The 20,599-nt window shown below is 49.7% G+C and overlaps 1 protein-coding gene across 5 annotated transcripts in view; it reads left to right on the forward strand.

Moving 5' to 3' along the window:
- MPPED1 (metallophosphoesterase domain containing 1) overlaps nt 1-20,599 on the forward strand; it is a 112,048-nt gene that overhangs the window by 62,368 nt on the left and 29,081 nt on the right. For all 5 annotated transcript variants that reach the window (XR_011650190.1, XM_058309249.1, XM_058309245.1 and 2 more), the window contains one exon: nt 10,019-10,244. Coding sequence is in view for 4 of the 5 variants with exons in the window: in XM_058309249.1 (XP_058165232.1) it covers nt 10,019-10,244 (226 nt within the window). In the remaining variant the exon portion in view is untranslated. The remainder of the gene's footprint in view (nt 1-10,018; nt 10,245-20,599) is intronic.

The raw sequence follows: 20,599 nt of genomic DNA on the forward strand, positions 1-20,599 counted from the left end.
CAGCTCTCCGTGTGTGCGGCACCATTCCTGGGCAGGCTGCACTTTCTTTCACACTGGGCGGCTCTCCTTACGGGGCGCACTCCTTGTGCGTGGGGCTCCCCTATGTGGGGGACACCCCTGCGTGGCAGGCACTCCTTGCGCGCATCAGCACTGTGCGTGGGCCAGCTCCACATGGGTTATGGAGGCCCGGGGTTTGAACTGCGGACCTCCCATGTGGTAGGCAGACGCCCTATCCATTGGGCCAAGTCCGCTTCCCTCCCTTTTCTTTTGATTTGGCTTCTGACTGCTGACAGGTTGGAGATTTTCCTCAGAGGTCCGAGGATCCTATGTGCTTGTGTTGAAGGACTCGACACTTGAAATCTTTTAGGAAACAGTGTGTGTAGGTCTGTGTGGGGATAGGGGTGTGAGGACAGGGACCTGGCCATGTCTTTGGGGAACACTGATGTTGATATCTGTAGGTTAATTCTCCTGGACCTGTCCTTTTCCCCAGAGGGGTCCTCCAGAAAGGCTGGCTTCCAGAATTTGGGAGCTGAGTAGGGAATGTGGCTGGGGACTCCAGGCCCGGGGTCTCGAGGTTATGCTTTCACTGTATCCTCCTGTTGTTTAGCCTGGCCTCACTGCCCTTCCTCCCTGGAGTCAGGTGGACCCCACATGGGGTGCTGGGGAACCTTTGTATTCTGAGAGCAGGCTCCTCTCTTCTGCTGGGAATGGGGGGCGGTGGACATTGATCGCTGGCTGGAACAACGGGAGAGGGCGTCTGGGCCTCTCTGCTCCCCGTGCAGGTTCCCCGGCCACTCCGCGGCCCCTGGGACTCTGGCCCACTGCTTGGTTGGTTTCCTGTGGCTTCCACTGCCCTCCCCCTGAAGGACTTAGGTTTCTGATTTCTCTGCTCAGCTAAGCCAGTCCACTCTTCCTATTGTTCCAGCTTCCAAAGTCTGCCCTTGGAAGGTCATACCTTTTTTTATTTCTCTGCTGTCAATTTCATGGCATATCAGCAAGTGGCAGAGATAAAACCTGCGCTCAGGTTGCCTTGTCCTGTGTCAGTGCCCTCTCGGTCCCTCTGTCTGACCCTGTTAACACCCCCCTTGGACACCTCCCCCAGTACCTCGACACAGCTGCCTGGAAGCTTCTGAGAAAGCTGGAGGAGCTCTCCAAGGTCAGGACCTTTGAACCATCTCCTCTTGGTACAGATGGGGAAACTGAGGACTAAGGGGAAGGGCTGGAACCCAGGCCTCCCGACTCCCAGTCCAGGACCCTTCTGGAGCCACATGGTGCTGGCTCTTGCTCGTGGGCCTGGATGCGCAGTGGACACCTGGGGTCTGCTGAAAGGATGACAACCGCCACTGCTTGGAGGCTCACCTGCGGAGAACGCCGAGCGTTCCCATTTGCGGTGACTTCCTGGCCTTCCAGGACCTCCTACGGGGGCATGCTTGGAGAACTCTGGGTGTCATTCGGCTCGCTGACCCTCGTCGTCTGTAGCGACACTGCGTGGAGCCTGCAAGTGTGTATCGAGTAGCGCCTCGGTACCGGGCCCTGGGCTGGGGCAGGAAGGCTGAATCAGGCAGGCCCAGAGGAGCCCCCAGGCTGGTGGGGGGGCAAAGCTAGCCTGGTCAGTGCTGTGGGAGCACTGGCACCCCCCTCAAGAGAAGGTGCTGTGCAAGGTCTCCTGGGCCCATTGATAAGGGTGAGCTGAATTGGGTTGGCTCATACAGAAGGGCAGGAAGGGCCCCTCGGGTGGGTGGTGTGTGAGTAAATGTCGGGGGATTGTAAGCTGCCGAGGGGTGCAGGACGGGGGAGGTGGGGATTAGGTTCCAGCACCACAGGGCCTGGCCTGGAGGGGCGCCGTGGCGCTGAGTGCTGAATGCACACTACCTCCAGGGTTCCCACGCAAGGGCCGCGCGAGGGCCGGTGTGCTGCCAGGCTGCGGCTTCGGGGAGGTACCCTGAGGTCTTACTTTTGGAGTGGGGGTCGGGGGTGGGGAGGGACTGCAGAAACCTCTCAGCTGTCCCTGTCAGCCCAAAGTCATATGCTCTGTGCAGCAGCGACGGAAACAAGCATTTGACAATGATTAGGACTGAATGTTCCTGTTTTTAAAACATTGCCCAGGAAAAACAAATGTTTGAAAGTTAAACATTTTGGCTATTAGGATGGAACAGAAGAAGAATCACATTTGCCTTTTAAATATGGGCACCAACGTTGAGTCATGAATCCAGAGCCTTCCGTCGCAGGGCCGGCGCGGGCGGGCTTGGTGGGATGGGGCTTCTACGGGGCGTGCTCTCAGCACCGAGCCCTGGACCAGCTGCCCTGGCCCTAGCGGGCCACGGGGTGGCTCTGGGCAGGTGCCCTGAGTGTCCTCAGCTTCTCTGCTCATCCTTGGCTTCTGAACCAGCATTTATGGATGGTCTAGTAGTGACAGCAGCTGTGTAGTGGAACCATAACTGTGGCTGATGTTTTTGAGTGCCGTTCCAGGTGCTTTACAAGTCTTAACTAGCTGAATTGTCATTAGAACCCCAGGGAGGGAAGCGGATTCGGCTCAACTGATAGAGCATCTGCCTATCACATGGGAGGTCCAGGATTCAAACCCTGGGCCTCTACCCATGTGGAGCTGGCCCACGTGCAGTGCTGATGCGCGCAAGGAGGGCCCTGCCACACAAGGGTGTCCCCCGCTTAGGGGAGCCCCACGTGCAAGGAGTGTGCCCCCTAAGGAGAACCGCCCCATGTGAAAAAAACACAACCTGCCCAGGAGTGGTGCCGCACACATGGAGAGCTGATGCAGCAAGAAGATGCAATAAAAAGAGACACAGATTCCTGGTGCCACTGACAAGAATGCAAGCGGACACAGAAGAACACACAGTGAATGGACACAGAGAGCAGACAGCTGGGGGTGGGGGGGAGAAGAGGAGAGAAATTTAAAAAAAAATCTTAAAAAAAATAAAAAGAACCCCAGGGAGAGGCACATGTGTTCTTAGTTTACAGATGAGGACACTGAGGCTTGGAGAAATTGAGGTTCTCACTCCAGGCCAGACAGCTAGCAGGTGCTGGGATGCAGCCCTGCAGCTTGTACCCTAACCCTCGCTAAACCACGTCTCATCTGGGAGATGGGCGTGTGGCCCTGCTTCCGAGGGGTGTCTAGGGCGTTTAAAGGAGACTTATCCGGCACAGGGAAATGTTCAATGTGGGGCGGCCAAACCACATTCCGCAGGCACAGCCCATGCACTGCATTTCCAGAACTCAGCCTCGGCCGGAGGACCGGCTGCCGAGCCTCTGCCACCTGTCCAGGCCACACCAGAACCCCCTCCTCTTTGCGCCCCCGGCCCGTTCCTCCCTGTGTGCTGGGCTGCATGACTCTGTCGCCCCATCCTGCTGTTTTCTAGACTGTGCGTCATGTACGGAGTAAGTTCATGTGAATCTCCCAGACATCCGGCAAGTGTTTAAACACAGAACTGTCAAAGACGTACTAAAAATGCAATCGGAGAGCGTTATGCTGTCTCTTTATTCCATCCCCCTCTGCTGCGTTCAGCGAGACGGGAATGGGCGGAAGAAGCCGTAAGTGGGCATTTTGCTGATTGTCACTGCATTTAGAGAACACTAAAACTCCGCCGGGCTCAATATGCCGCTCCGGGAGCGGCGTCGATGACGGGGAAGCTTGCACATATCTTGTTGAATTTAACAGATTACGCAGTTTGGAGGCAGCACTGCTAAATGGGATGGCTAAGTGTTAGCGATAAAGAATCGTAACCTTTTGGAGGGAGATTAATCTTGAAAGCACAAATAGTAGACTTCCACCCGAGTCCCTCTTTGTTTCCCCGCGGCTCTGTGTACACTTGCTGGCACATGGAGCCCACGTGTGTACGTGCATCTATTTGTCTGTATCTGGTAAGTGAAACGCGAAAGCGCTGCGGCCATCCTCTGCTGCTCTGCTGATTAATACCCAACGGTCTTTTTACCACCAAGAAACCATGGTGAGGAAATGCCAGTATCTCAGATAATCTGGCTGAGGAGAAAGGAGGCATTTTGGGAAGAAAACTTGAACACTATTACGCAGGATAAAAATGCATAACTATTTCCACCAGTTCTAGAAAGCAAGGGGAGCCGGGGTGCTTTCGACATCCTGGGCGGTGCACTCCTGTAGAAGCTGCAGATCAGCACCCTGGCCCACCCAGCTGTGCCTCCTGTCGCCTCCAGGTGCTCAAATCCCTGCTCCGTTCTTCCTGGATAGCCTTGCCTCTTTCCAGTCCCCAGCCCTCCGTCCTGCTAGAGGCTGGGCCTGTGTCTTTGTCCAGGTACCCTCCCCTCTTCTCCAAGCCCCAGCTCTCCTCTGATTTGCTGTGTGACCTCGAGCAAGTCCTTTGTCCTCGCCGAGATTCCGTTTCCTGCTCTGCCTAATGAGTGGCTGGGATTGGAGGCTCTGCAGAGCCCGGTGGGCCCTGACTGTGTCTCGTCTGTCCTCGGGTCCCCAACTCTCTTGCCCAGGCTCTGGAAGGTGGCATGTGCTCAACCAGAGCTTGTGGAGAGCTGCCCGGGGCTGGTTTTGTTTTTCTTTTTGACAGGTTCAGCGTCAGAGTGGAAGTGTTTCCTGCCTGATGGGGGTTTGGGTGCATGTCTTAGACTTGTAGGGCTGATGTGGGATACTGGGTGAGAAAAGGCAGTTAGCCCACCTGCTCCCTCTCTGAGCTTCATCACTGTCAGCACACCTGAGCACACCTGAGCACACCTGAGCCGCTGCCCGCCATGCCCAGCCTGGGTGGGGCCTTCGGACGGGCTGCATTTCTTCCGGCATCCCTGGTGTCGTGCCCGTCCTGGCCACAGGCTGATAGCATGTACGAGTCTACGTTGATGCTGCTTAGTTTCTTTTCAGACCTGTCTGCAGGGCACCCCCTCACCCAGGGTTCAGCTGCTTCCTGGCACCTTGTCTGGGGAGATCCTTCCATCCAGGTGCTGGGGTGGCCCCCTGGGGCAGCGGGAACAACGCTCATCCCCTCTGGGGAGGACACCAGGAGGAAGAGCATGTTTTCATCTCATTTTTCCCCTCAAAGACCCAGCAAATCAATCTGTTCACTGGGTCCCCAAAACATTCCTTTCACTCGCTGCCCAAACACAGGGTGGGAAAGACGAAGCTAAGCAAAAAGGCCTGCAATGACTGGCCGTGAGGCGCTGCAGCCGGGGTCAGCCTGGTGCGAGCTGTGGGGTGACGCAAGCAAGGAAGGCTCGTCAGCCTCGGGCTAGAACAACAGGCGGGAGCCGAGAAACGGGGGGGGGCTCCCGCCCCGCTCCACCGGTCAGGCCGTACCAGCCTTCGTTCTGGCTGCCCCAGTCCCATCCCCGCCTGCAAGAGAGCAGGTCCACTTGGACAGTTGGGATTTTGGGTGAGGGTGGTGAATCTGAAAAACATGCTTGCCAGAGAAAATCAGTGTGGAGGGGGGCCCAAGGAGGTAGAGGTCAGTGGGTGTAAGGGAGAGCGTTAGAGCTAAGGAGGGGTGGGCTGACTGATAAATGCACCTGTCCACCCATCCACTCCCCCATCTATCCGTTCCTCTACCCATCCATGCACCCACCCACCTGTCTGTCTATCCATCTATCCATTCACTCACCCACCTGTCTGTCCATCCACCGCCCCACCTGTCCGCCTGTCCACTCACCCACCCTCCCACCCATCTGTCCGTCCATCTACCCATCCACTGAGAGGCAGGGGCTGATGAGGCCAAGCACAGGGTCTCTAAAATGGCCACTGCCCCCTGTGGTTGTTGACCACTTTATTTTCGATGAACATAACCATAGGCAACAAGTCTGAGCCTCAGTTTCCCCTGGTGTAAAATGGGGATAGTAATTTATGACTGTGAAGGTTATACCCAACTGGGGAGTCCCCAGCTCCGAGGGGCCCGGGTGCTGGGTGGTTTCTGTATTCACACCTGGACGGGCCCTCTGCCTCCAAGCCATCTGGCACCCATCTTGTCGGGTGAGACCAGAAAGTATTTCAGAGTGCCGCCCCAGCATGCTGTGGCTCCTGCCCCCCACCTGGCTTTCTGCTCAGGAGCCTGTCCTCCTCCGCTCGGAGGGCAGAAGACTCAGTCACCCTTCCCTGCCGAGGTGTGGGGAGAGCACAGAGCTCGCAGCCGCCTGCACCCAGGGCCCTCTCCCCAGGGACTTGGGAGCTGCAGAATAAATGCAACTGTACAGAGTAGCTGATTCGCCTAAGCGACACCCCAGCCACGTGAACACAGTGTGCCGGCTCCAGCTGGGGTGCTCGAGTAGGACGATGGGTGCTGTGAAGGGGAAACGACGGACCGGAGCTCAAGGCCGCTGGCAGGGGCCAGCCTCCCCAGCCCCCAGCCCGGGTGGGTCTTGCCACCGCCCCCTGCAGGGTATGAGCAGGGGCTCCACGAGGGGTCCCAGGCTGACTCCTGGTGGCCTTGAAGGGGTCTGAGTTGCCTACCCAGAAGGCGGGGTCCACAGCACATGGCTCCCAGAGCCGGGACCTGGGCAGGTCTCCTGGCCATGGACCCTCGCTTTCTTCAGCTGCAGAAGCTGCAAAGCAGACATAGGAAGCCCTGACCCCAAAGGTCCCTGGGTTCGAGATCCCAGCCCTTCACCCAGGGGGCTGCCTTGATGATGGGGTACAAGAAATGGCAGGTGTCACTGTTGTGTGCCACACAGCCCTTCCATGCCGACCCCCCCTCCCCGTGCCAAGCGCTCTCGGCCCCTGTGCCACTGAGGTCCTGCTCACTCTCCAGACTTCTCCTGGGACCTGCGGGTGAAGAAGACAGCCGGGGCAGAAGCAGACCTCAGCACCCCTGCGTCACACCTGGTGGGGTGACTGTGATGACAAGCAGGAGGGCAGGGGAGGTGGGAGGGGCTGGGGACACACCCTCAAGGTCTAGTTGGAAGCACGCCAGGGGTGGGGGCCAGGTCTGTTCCTTCATGTTTCCAGGGACTGTGGCAGAAGTCACAAACCCAATGTCCTCTAGGGGATAGGGGCTGGGTGTGAGACAGTAGGGGCAGGTGGAGACTAGGACAAACAGGATGTCTATGGGGCAGGGTGCAGGTACTCAGCACTTCATTAGCGGGCCAGGATTTTGCAACTTAAAAATTAATTTGTTTTTAGAAAACAAAGAACAGAGTTTTATTGGGACTCTTTCAGATTTTTAATCTTGGCAACAAATTCGAATTGAAAAGAACTTGTGCCAAACAATGTATCTGTGGGCAGGGCTGGCCTGCAGGCTATAGCTTGCCAGCTCTGGTCCAGGGAAGCTGTCATTTATTTGAACATCAAAGTTTTTTTTACTTTTCCATTTATCATCTTCTGTAATCCCAGAACAGTCTTGCTAGGTAGGCATTCCTGTTCCCACATTACAGGTGGAGAAACTGAGGCACAGGGTGGCTACATGGCACAGAGCTGGCTCTGGGACCCAGATCTGTCAAAGGCTGGAGCCCACAGCCTGTCATTTTCCCACATGGCCTCCTGGAGGTGATAATCACGAAATAAGAGGAGACACTGTTTTCTCAAACCTGCCAAGAAATCTAGGGTGGCTGAAGCAGGGGTGAGCAGATTTCTACCTGTTTTGCAGAAAAGTTCTCTCTCATTGCTGGGCTCCCTGCACCCCCTTGGCAATTAGGTGGGCGTCCACCCATCACGTGTCACAGCCATAGGGTGCGTGGCCAGGCAGAATGGGTGGGTCCCGGCAGGGAGGGAGAGAGGGAGGTCTCTAACTGGGTTCCACTCTTCCAGTTCTCCGCAATTAGGATACAGCGGTGGTTGTTACAGTACACGGAATTTTATTACATTGCACGCCATAAAACGTGCCCTGCTCTTTCCTGGAGCTTGGGCACCTGGCACCAGGAGCCAGGGCTGGGCACGAGCTGCTTCCTACAGCGCTTGTGGGTCCACACTGTCACTTCCGACCCAGTGTCGAGGCATCAGCTTCCGACATGGAAATAATCAGAATTTGAAGCAGAGGCGTTTCTGGGGTTCGGTTCACGTTGTTCCAGGGTGGAGAAGGCTCTGGTGCCCTGTGCTGCCGGCTCTCTCCCCTGGAAGGAGGAACAATTCGATGGAGCCGGGGGGCCAGAGAAGGTTCCCCAGCCGGGTGTGCGCACTCACCCATTTTGTTAGTGGGGAAACTGAGGCTCAGAGAGGTTAAGGTGCTTGCTCAGGGTCAAAGGGAAGAGGGTGGAGTGGGGCTTGAACCAGTCAGCTGACTCCAGAGCTGCGGCCCTTGGACCCGAGAGTATGACCTTGCAGAGGTCATGGTGCCTGAGAATGGGGATAAGGCATTGTGCAGGCTGCACCTCTGACCTGCGGCCCCAGGGCCGGGCGCCCCGCGGAGGATTCCACCGACAGCGCTCCAGTCACACGCGGCCATCCCCTCCCCGCCTGGCGTCTTCCCGCGTGCCGCACCCCAGCTCCCCGAGACTCAGTTTCCACATGTGCGCCATGGGAAGAAAGCCGAGCTCAGCAGCTGGCCCACGGCAGGGGCTCACGCGTGCCCCCTGCCGAGGAATCGCGGTACGGAGCTGCGGCTTTCTTGCTGCGACAGATGCCTTCACCAAGTTCAGTGTCTCAAAGGCTCCTTCACCTGCTGACGTTGGAGCTGGCCGAGGTTTTGTTAAGTGGCCACAGTTACTCATTTGTGACATGGCTGTGGAGTGCCACCACGTTTCCTGCCAGGATGCCCGTGGCCCCGAGCCCCTGGGCTGGTGCTTCCTCAGGCCCCTTGGGGCTTGCCCGGTCGGCCGTGCTCAGGCTTCCTGGGTCACCTTCAGCATTTCGTTTTCCATCTGACTCGGGCTCCCAGGGACCGTCCCAGCTTCCCAGGCCCGTTGTCTCCCAGCCGCTGAGGCTGGAGGGAGGCGGGGTTCCCGGGCCTGGGGTGGTGTCGAGCTGGCTCTTGGATGGGGCAGGAGGCAGGGCAGCTGGCGGTTTTGGGTCCCAGGGGCTGTGGGAGCCTTGGGCTTGCAGAGGGTGCCTGGTAGGCAGGGCCCTGCCGGGTGGCTGTGGAAGCCCCCAGCCTGGGGATGGTTCCAGGTGGGAGGCAGGGCACACACCTGCCAGGACACCTGCTCAGGACACCTGCCAGGGCACCTGCCAGGACACCTGCTCAGGACACCTGCCAGGACACCTGCTCAGGACACCTGCCAGGACACCTGCCAGGACACCTGCTCAGGATCCTGCCAGGACACCTGCTCAGGACACCTGCTCAGGACACCTGCCAGGACACCCGCCAGGACACCTGCTCAGGACACCTGCTCAGGACACCCGCCAGGACACCTGCTCAGGACACCTGCTCAGGACACCTGCCAGGACACCTGCTCAGGACACCTGCCAGGACACCTGCCAGGGCACCTGCTCAGGACACCTGCCAGAACACCTGCTCAGGACACCTGCTCAGGAGGACCCCAGGGAAGGAAAGGAGAAAAGGTGTCAATGAGACTATCCAGGCTTTTACCACCAGCCGAACCAGAATGACGCTATTGTCAGCTCGATACCATTTTTGTTTGGATTCCACGGAGCCTTTGTCTCGATATGGAAGGACATGCCATTGGCGTGCACATGCGGGGATTTATGGAGTGTCGGGTCGCCAAAGGTTTCAGCTGGGCCCTGCAAAGATCTCGCAGTTCCCGTGGAAACGTGGAGACTACAGAGTCTGCACGCAGGGCTTCGGGGGCCTCACGGCGAGGCTGGGGAGAGCGAGGGCTTGGGGCCTGGGGTGAGGGTCCCGGCCAGCGGAGCCCGCGGTGGGCGTGAGACGTGGACCAGGGAGGGCCTGGGACGAGGCTGCGGCTCGAGAGCCCCAGGGGAGGCCGGCCTGCGGGCGTGTGGCCCTGGCACCCCGCTCCCGCTGGTCTGCGCAGGGGACGGGCAGGCGGGGCCGTGGGGAGGTGACCGGGGGCTGTGCCCTCCAAGCCCAGCGCACGGGTGGGTGGGGTGCTCCCCCCCGCCACTCCTCCCTCGGCCGAGCCACGGCTTGGGGCAAGGCTGACAGTGGCCCTCTGTGTGTCTGTCCGTCTGTCTGGCCCGCAGGCAGCCTGCCCTACGAGTACAAGATCGTGATCGCCGGCAACCACGAGCTGACCTTTGACCAGGAGTTCATGGCCGACCTGATCAAGCAGGACTTTTACTACTTCCCGTCCGTGTCCAAGCTCAAGCCGGAGAACTACGAGAATGTGCAGTCGCTGCTGACCAACTGCCTCTACCTGCAGGACTCGGAGGCCACCGTGCGCGGCTTCCGGATCTACGGCTCGCCGTGGTGAGTGGCTCGCGGCGCTGGCGGACGCTCGCCCCCTTCCCGGCTGTGGCCCCGGGCCGGCCGCTGCGGCTCTGAGCCTCGGTTTCTCCTCTGCGTGCCACGATCTCCCCCTTCCCCCTCCACAGGTACTTCACAGGTGAGGGCTCTGAGACAGGGAGGACCTGGCTGAAGGTCACACAGCCGGGAAGGGCCGGAGCCGGCCTTCAAACCCAGGCCCCCTGGCTCCCAAACCCTGCTCGCCCCCATTTCCTAGGGTGCTGGGGAGTCTTTCCCTATGGCCTGCACCCCAACTAGAAACGAAAGGCGATTAGGCGGGGAGGGGTGGGGGTGGAGGGGGGTGGCGATGGATCAGCCCGGCTGAGAAGAGGCCGTGGAATTCTCACGGGAGGCCCCGGACTGGGATTCCTGGGTGTGAGCAGCGGCCGCTGGAAACAACGCAGGTGGAGCCGCACTCCCCGCTGGTGACACAGGAACCAGGCCCCATCCCTGAGCCCGCCTGGCCGGGGGGCGGCGAGAGGGGTCGTGGCTGCCCTGTGTGACGGGCAGCGTGCCGTGGGAGCTCCGGGAGGGGCCGTCGAGTCTGAGAAGAAGCTGTAGGGTGAGTAGCCCTGGTGGGGGGTGCTTGGGCTGGGCGGGGGCCCCCATGTGCAGAGGCACGGCCAGTCCTCGCCCGCCGGGGGCCATGGGGGGCCTGAGATGAGGGCGCCTCCACGCCTGTGCAGATGCGCTCAGCTTGGGGCTGTCAGGGTGTCCGCACCGGAGACTCCTACCCCAGGACCACAGCAGAGTCATTCGTTCATTTACCCATTCATTCATTCAAAAAGGGCCTTCATTCAGACTGCTAGCCCCCTGGACTTAGAGCTCTAGGAGGCCCGATGGTACACAGTAGATGCTCAATAAACATTGTCTTCCTCCCACCCTGCCTTTATGAATTCTGAGCTGCCTGATAACAAGGTGCCAGCAGTCCCACGAACCAGAGAGGGGTCTTTAGGTTTTGCTGTTTTTCCCTGCCTGCCCATCTCTCCACATCCCTCCCTGTCTAGCTTTCCTTCTGTCTGTCTAGCCATCTATTACCTAGCATAAAACCACATGACTGAGGCTTGCTACAGTCAAGTTTCGCATCCTGTTTGTAAAACACATTGCCCCACAAGAAGGTTCTGAGCATTGAGTATTAGCATTAAAAAAGAAGTGTCAGTTTAACAGCTGAAAACAGTGTCTTACCGTCTGCTCCCTCCCTGTGGTGTTTATTAAAATACAGCAAAGTGCACACGTCCTGAGAGCGCAGCTCCGACCGTTTTCACAACGTGAAATAAACCAGCATCCTGAACGATCTCTTCCCCTCCCAGTCACCCCCCACCCCAAGACGACCACTGGCCTGACTTCTAACAGCGTAGATTTGTTGGCCTTCCCCTAAAGGAACCACCCAGCGCGGCCGCTCTGCTGGTGGAATTCAGCCTCGTTGTTGCGCGTCGCCAGTTTGCTCATTTGCCATCGTGTGACTTACCAAAATCTGCTTGTCCGCTCTGCTGTTCCACTGCTGCCGGCAGCGTTGCTGTGAAAACTCTCCTCCACGCCTCGGCTGGCCAGTTCTGTTGGGAGATACCCCGGGTGGGGGGAGCTGCTGGCCGGAGGGGCCGTGTGTGCTCGGCTGTCGTAGCTGCTGCCCGACGACTTCGACAGCCACAGCCACGTGCCAGAGCTGGGTCTTGTTTTCATTCGAGTACCCCAATTACTGGGGGTGTCCAATATTTTTTTTTCACTTTGGGCATTTGTTTTTCTTCCACTTGTGAATTATTTGTGCTTTTGGCTCTTGTTCCTTTTTGACTTCTTTTTATAAAAACAGTAGGAGCTGTTGCTTATATATCCTCACGTAGGTCCTGTAAGTTTCTCATTTTTCCTTTCGATCTTTTTCTCCCTTCAAAATTTCTTGAATTTTGAAATCTGTCCACCTTTTTCCTTGTGCTTTTGTCTTATACTTTTACGAGAAGATGGTCTTTCCCATCTTGAGATCAGTTATACATTCCTTTTGGTTTTTTGTTGTAACTAAAAGTTTTTACTTATTAATTCTAGAGCAAGATTTGAGGTAAGAATCTAAATTAATGGCCGATTTCTCTGGCATCATTTGTAAATACTTCATTTTTTTCCACATGGCTTTTTGATGATTCCTTTCGTTTATAACACATTTTAATGCATTATTGTTTTAAATACATTATCACTTATTATCTCTCTATTCCTGTATGTCATTATTGTAGCTTTGCGTGTCAATATGTGATATAGTAAATTCACCCCATTCTTTCAAAATTTTCTAAGCTAATTATTTGCCTGTTTATTTTTCCAGAGCTTTAGATTTATTTTGTTAATTTCCCCCAAACCTCATTGGGATTTTAGTTAACATTAGGATAAAACTGAACATAAATGTTAAAAAAAATCTTCTCAATAACGCAGTTTTTCCGTTTGGGAGAATGATACAACCCCCTATTTATTCCAACTTCATTTTTGCACTTTTTCTGTGAACTTTTGCCTATCATTTAAAAAATATTTCCATGTAATTTGCTTTAAGTACTTTTAAAGCAATTTGTAATTAAATTTTATTTTTAACCTAATATGAGTCTTTGTCTTCTAATAGGAGAGCTTGTTCCATTTGTACTTATTGTCGTAACTGATATGCTGGGTCTTTTCTCTTGTTTTACATTTTTTGTACCCTTTATTTTTTCCTTTTACTCTATTGGTTATATTTATGTTATCTTTTTTTCCTGGTGATTTGGAAGGCATACAGGTCTTTTAAATTCTACTGGTCATTGTTTTTCAGTTTGTCAAAAATATCCTTCAGCTTCTATTTCTCTGATTATGAAAGTCAAAAGTTAAATAGTGTGTATTTTAAATCTTCCCCATGTAAATGAGGAATTTCATTTTCTTCTATGTCTTGACTTCTTTTTTACAAAAATCTTAGGACTTTGACCCCAGATTACTATTTAATAGCAATATAATTATTTTCATAAAATCCGCATTTTCTTTCAAAATGCAATGCACAGCTTTGTAGATTTACCTATCTTTAATCATTGTCAATTATTCCTACTTATTGTATTCTCGGACATCCTTTTTATTATATTCTTTACATTTTCCTTATTTCTTAACATCTGGGGTATTTCTTCAATTAATTAATTTTTTATTTAAAAATTATTGTGGTAACACATATGCAATACAAAATTTTCCATCTTAACCACTTTCCTATATACAGTTCACATCAATTAATTTTTTTAAACAATTGAATTTTATTGATCTATGTTAGTAAGGCATACAATCCATCCAAAGTGCATAGTCAGTGGTATATGGCATAATCACATAGCTGTGCATTCATCACTTCAATAATTATTAGGGTATTTTCATTATTTCAATAATAATAATAAAATGGACAACCAAACAGAAAATCATCACCTCTCAATCTCTCTGTGCCCTTGCTGCACCTAGGTGCTATTTCTGGCTATTCTTGCATGTTTATTTGTTTATTTTAAAGCAGTTTTATAGAGGTATATTCACATATCATACAGTCTATCCAAGGTGTATAATCTTAGTATAATCACAATTTTGTGCATTCATCACCAAAAAAGTTTTAGAACAATTTTATTACTTTGAAAAGAAAAACTCCACATGCCTTAGCAGCCACTTCTCAATCTCTCTATCCTTCCCCAACCCCACATAACCACTAATCGAATTTCATCTTTATAAATTGACTTATAGTTACATATTAAATATTAACAAATGGACTCATACAATACATAGTTCTTTGTGTCTGTTTTTTTTCTCTGATATTAACATCTTGTAACATTAATATACATTTGTTCATTTTCAAAGAAAAACATTCTTATATATGCAATATCACCCATATTTGTGTTTCACATGCGGTTTTACCATACGGTCCCATGTTACATTTTTCAGCTTTCCTTTTAATAATTTACATGACCTTCCCTCTCAACTACTGTCAAACCCATACAATAGCACTGCTTGTTACAAACATTATGATGTGCTTTCACTATTTCTGGTCATTTCCAAAGATTAACACCCATCCCTTTTACCAATTCTGTACTAGTTAACCCTCAGATTTCCATTCTCTAACTTAACTCTATAAGATTACACAATATATTTAGTTCATAGTAGTGCAGTTACTACTGTATTTGTTCTTTTGTGTTTGGCTTGTTTCACTCAACATAATGTCCTCCAGGTTCATCCATGTTGTTGTGTGTTTTATGACTTCATTTCTTCTTATAGCTGCATAATATTCCACTGTGTATATATACCACAGTTTGTTTATCCATTCATCAGTTGATGGACACATGGGTTGTTTCCATCTTTTGACAATTGTGAATAATGCTGCTCTGAACACTGTTGTGCAGGTGTCTGTTCGTGTCACTGCTCTCAATTCTTCTGGGTATATACCCAGTAGTGGTATTGCAAGGTCACATGGTAAATCTATATTCAACTTCTTTACGGATTGCCAAACAGTCCTCCACAGTGGCTGTACCATTCTGCATTCCCACCAACAGTGAATAAGTGTTCCTCTCTCTATGTATCCTCTCCAACACTTGTAGTTTTCTGTCTTCTTCATAGTGGCCATTATAATAGGTGTGAAAAGATATCTGATTGTAGTTTTAATTTGCATTTCCCTAATAGTTAATGATGTTGAACATTTTTTCATGTTTTTTTTTTGCCGTTTATATTTCTTCTTTGGACAAATGTCTATTCAAATCTTTTGCCCATTTTTTAATCAGATAGTTTGCTTTTTTATTGTTGAGTTGTAGCATCTCCTTATATATCATGGGTATTAAATCCTTATCGGATATGTGATTTCCAAATATTTTCTCCCACTGGGTCAGCTGGCTTTTCATCCTTTTGACAAAGACATTTAAGGTGCAAAAGCATTTAATTTTGAGGAGGTCCCATTTATCTATTTTTCCTTTTGTTGCTTGTGCTTTGGATATAAGGTCCAAGAAACTACCACATATCACAAGATCATGAGGATATTTCCCTACAGTTTCTTCCAGTAGTTTTATGGTTCTGGCTTTTATATTTAGGTCTTTGATCTATTTTGTTTCTTGTGTAGGAAGTTAGATAGGGGTCCTCTTTCATTCTTTTTTGTTGTAGAGATCCAGTTCTACCGGCACCATGTTTTTGTAGACAGTTTTGTCCCATTAACATGGACTTGGTAGGTTTGTCAAAAACCAGTTGGCTGTAGAGAGGAAGGTTTATTTCTGGATTTTCAATTCTGTTCCACTGATCAATGTGTCTACCTTTATGTCAAAAACATGCTGTTTTGACCCCTGTAACTTTGTAGTAGGTCAGGGAGTGAAATTCCGCCCATGTTGCTCTTCTTTTTTAGAATGTCTCTGCTATTTGGGTACACTTCCCCTTCCAAATGAATTTGGTGATTGCCTTTTCTATTACTGTAAAGTAATAGATTACTTTGAATCTATAAATCAGTTTGAGTAGGATTGATATCTTTACGATGTTCAGTCTTCCAATCCATGAACACAGAATGTCTTTCCATTTGTTTAGGTCCTCATTGATTTCTTTTTGCAGTGTTTTGTAGTTTTCTGAATGTAGATCCTGTACTTCCTTGGTTACGTTGATTCTGAGATTTTTCTTTTTGGTTGCTATTTTAAATGGAATTTTTTCCCTGATTTCTTCCTCAGATTGCTCAATGTAGTGTACAGAAACATTGATTTTTGCCTGTTGATCTTGTATCCTATCACTTTGCTGATCTCATTTATTAGTTCAAGTAGCTTTGTTGTAAACATTTCAGAAATTTCTAAATGTAAGATCATGTCGTCTGTGAAGAATAAGAATTTCACTTTCACTTTTCCTATTTGGATGCTCTTTTTTTTGGGTCTAATTACTATAGCTAGAACTTCTTGCACAATGTTGAATAATAATGATGACAGTGGGCATCCTTGTCTTATTCCTGATTTTAGAGGGAAAGCATTCAACATTTCCCCATTGAGTATGATGTTGGCTGTGGGTCTTTCATATATTATCATATTGAGGAATTTTCCTTATATTTCTGTCTTTCTAAGTATTTTATCAAGAAAGGATGCTGGATTTTGTTGAATGCATTTTCTGCACTGATCGAGATGATCATGTGTTTTTTTCCTTCAGTTTCTTAATATGGTGTATTACATTAATTGATTTTCTTACATTGAATCACCCTTGCATACCAGGAATAAATCCTCCTTGGTCGTGATGTATAAGTATTTTGATATGCTGTTGGATTCTATTTGAAAATATTTTGTTGAGAATTTTTGCATCTATGTTCATTAGAGAAACTGGTCTGTAATTTTCTTTTCTTGTGGTATCTTTACCTGGCTTTGGTATTAGCCTGATGTTGGCTTCATATAATGTGTTGGGTAATTTTCCCTCCTCTTCAGTTTTTCAGAAGATTTTAAGCAGGATTCATGTTCATTTTTCTTGAAATGCTTGTGAAGCCATCTGGACCTGAACCTTTGTTTGTTGGGAGATTTTTAATGTCGGAGTCAATCTTTTTAAATGCGATTGATTTGTTAAGTTCTTGTATTTCTTGTAGTGTCGATGTTTGTTGTTTGTGTGTTTCTAGGAATTTGTCCATTTCGTCTAGGTTGTCTAGTTAGTTGACATACAGTTTCTTATTATATCCTCTTATAATGCTTTTTATTTCTGTGGGGTCAGTTGTAACTTCCCCCCTTTCATTTCTGATTTTATTTATTTGCATCTTTTCTCTTTTCTTCTTTGTTGGTTTAGCTAAGGGTTTGTTAATTTTATTGATCTCAAAGAATCAGTTTTTTTGGTTTGTTGATTTTCTCAATTTTTTGATTCTCATTTTCACTTATTTCTGCTTTAATCTTTTTTAAATTTTCTTTCCTTGTGCTTGCTTTGGGAATGTTTGCTGTTCTTTTTTTTTTTTTTTTAAGATTTATTTCTCACCCCTTCCTCCCTCCCCCCCAGCCCCGTTGTCTGCTCTCTCTGTCCATTCGCTTTCTGTTCTTCTGTGTCCGCTTACATTCTTGTCAGCAGCACCAGGAATCTGTGTCTCTTTTTGTTGTGTCATCTTGTTGCATCAGCTCTCCGTGTGTGCAGCGCCACTCCTGGGCGGGCTACGCTTTTTTCGCATGGGGCAGCTCTTACAGGGCACACTCCTTGTGTGTGGGGCTCCCCTACGCAGGGGACACCCCTGTGTGGCACGGCACTCCTTGCGCACATCAGCACTGCACATGGGCCCGCTCACCACATGGGTCAGGAGGCCCTGGGTTTGAACCCTGGACCTCCCATGTGGTAGGTGGACGCTCTATCAGTTGAGCCAAATCTGCTTCCCTGCTGTTCTTCTAGTTTCTCCAGGTGTTCAGGTAAATCTTTGACTTTAGCTTGTTTTTTTTTTTAAAGATTTATTTTTATTTATTTCTCTCCCCTTTCCTCCCCCCCCTTTGTCTGCTCTGTGTCCATTCCCTTTGTGTTCTTCTGTGTCCATTTGCATTCTCTCAGCACCAGGAATCTGTGTGTCTTTTTGTTGCGTCATCTTGCTGCTTCAGCGCTCCGTGTGTGCGGCACCACTCCTGGGCAGGCTGTGCTATTTTCGTGTGGGGCAGCTCAATGCAGGGCGCACTTCTGCACATTGGGCTTCCCTATGTGGGGAACACCCCCGTGTGGCAGGGCACTCCTTGTGCGCAGCAGCACTGCATGTGGGCCAGCTCACCACATGGGCCAGGAGGCCTTGGGTTCGAATCCTGACCTCCCATATGGTAGGCGGACGCTCTATCAGTTGAGCCACATTCGCTTCCCCTAGCTCGTTCTTTTTCAATATAGATGTCTAGGACTATAAATTTTCCTTTCAAGACTGCCTTTGTTTTGTCCTGTAAGTTTTGATATGTTGTAGTCTCATTTTCATTCATCTCAATATATTTACTAATTTCACTTATAATTTCTTCTTTGACCCACTGATAGGAGTGTGTTTTTCAGCTTCCATGTATTTTTTAATTTACCCCTTTTCCATCTATGACTGATTTCGTTTCATTCCATTATGATCTGAGAAGGTGCCTTGTATAATTTCAGGCTTTTTATATTTACCGAGACCTGCCTTGTGACCTAACATGTGGTCTCTCTGGAGAAAGATCCGTGAGCACTTAAGGAGAATACATAACCTGCTGACCTGGGATGCAGTGCTCTGTATGTGGCTGTTAGGTCTACCTCGATTATCACATTGTTCAAGTTCTCTATCTGCTGGCTGATCTTCTGTCTAGTTGTCCTGTCTAATGATGTGAGTGGGGTGTTCAAGTCTCCAGCCTTTATTGTAGAGATGCCTATTTCTCCCTTAGTTTTGTGAGAGCTTGCCACATGTATTTTGGGGGCAACCTGATTAGGTGCATAGACATTTATGACTATTATTTCTTCCTTTGTCCCTTTTTAAAAAATATATAGTGGCCTTCTGTATCTCCTCTATCTTTTTTGAATTTAAACTCTATTTTGTCCGGTATTAGTACAGCTACTCTGCTCATTTTTGGTTACTGTTTGTGTGAAGTTTCTTTCCCAAACTTTCACTTTCAGCTGGTTTGTATCCCTGGGTCTAAGGCGAGTCTCTCGTAGGCAGCATGTGGATGGCTCGTGTTTTTTAATCCGTTCTGTCAGCCTATGACTTTTGATTGGGGAGTTTAATCCATTCACATTCAATGATACTACTATAAATACTTTATTTACTTCCACCATTTTATTCTTTGGCTTTCATGTCATATCTTACTTTTGTTTCTCTTTTTACTCTTTTGGTTATCCTTTCTGCTATTCTCACCTTCTACACTCTCCTCCAAGCCTTTTTCTTTTGGGCTGTAAGGCTTCCTTTAATAATTCCTGCAAAGCCAGATTCTTTTTTACAAGCTTTCCTAGTCTCTGTTTGTGAATATTTTAAGCTCACCTTCATATTTGAAGGATAGTTTTACCAGATAAAGAATTCTTGGCTGGCAATTTTTCTCTTTCATGTCTAATTGTATCATACCACTGTCCTCTTTCCTCTATGGTTTCCGAAGAGAAATCCATGCTAAGTCTTACTGGGCATCCTTTGTATGTGATGGTTTATTTCTCCCTTGCTCTTTCAGAATTTTTCTCTTTATCTTTAGTATTTGACCTTCTGAATAGTATGTGTCTTGGAGTAGGTCTATTTGGATTTATTCTGATTTGGGTACACTGCACTTCTTGGACATTTACATTCATTTCTTTCATGAGCGTTTGGAAATTTTGATCCATTATTTCCTCAAATACTCTTTCTGCCTTTTACCGTCTCTTCTCCCTCTGGAACTCTCATGCCACGTATGTTGCTGTGTTATGTGTTATCATTCAACTCTCTGAGCCCCTGTTCAATTTTTTTCCATTCTTTTCTTTCTTCAATTTCAGCTGTTCTGTCTTCTGTATCTCATTATTTTGATTTTGGGAATTTGTATGAATCTCATTGATTAGTTGTTTCAAGTCCTGGGTCTCATCTGGGTCTTTGATATTTTTCTTTTCTTGGGCCATTTCTTCCATTTTCTTTAGTATGGCTTGTAATTTTTTGCTGATGTCTAGACATCTGATTATGATGGTGAGTTTACTCTGTTGCTCAATTTCTCCCTCTTTTGTAGGAATTTAGTGGCATAAGACAGTATTATTGCTGTTCTTTGACTCTTGGTTCAACCTGTTGTAGGTCTTTAGGATTGTCCCTGTTAGCTGCTCAAATCTGGGGCCTGGACCCCGTAGTGTGTTACTGAGTTGCCTCCTAAGGCCTTGGGGATGTAAGCAGTAACGGCCGGGAAAAGCCGCTTATTTGAATTTCCTCACACGCACTTCCTCAGTTGGCCAGCAGATGGTGCTCTTTGACAGGCCTCTCAGTTCAAAGCCTGGTCCGCGTGTGTTCGCTGCCACGCTCTGCATCATGGTGAAAGAAGTTGCTGCCAGCCCCCTCTCTTTTCCTGGGTAGGAAATAATTTCCTCTCCCCTCAGCGTCCACAACAACCAGTCCAGTCGGTAGGGAGGGCGTTTGAGAGGGTGGGCTCTATTTCATCCCATGCCAGCCCCCAGGGCAGGCAATGGGGCCGCCCATGAGACTGGAAGACCAAATTTTTGCGTCAAAAGCTGAGTCAGCCTTCGGCTGTGTCCCTCACTTCTGTGTCCTGGGGAGGTGGACCCCTGCGGCCCCCATTGTCTGCAGCCACGGGCCCAAGGCTGGAGAACTCAGTGCGTTCTCTTCGTGGAGAGGGGAGGGTGGCTGGCAGCTCCAGCTGCAGTCTATTCCCGGTCTTAATATTGGGGTGCTTTTCTTGTGCCTCTCTCTTGTCTGGGCAGTGTCCAGCCTTCCCGTGATGTCCTACACC

The sequence above is a fragment of the Dasypus novemcinctus genome, chromosome 12 (genome assembly GCF_030445035.2).
Source record: "Dasypus novemcinctus isolate mDasNov1 chromosome 12, mDasNov1.1.hap2, whole genome shotgun sequence".
NCBI classification, from domain to species: domain Eukaryota; kingdom Metazoa; phylum Chordata; class Mammalia; order Cingulata; family Dasypodidae; genus Dasypus; species Dasypus novemcinctus.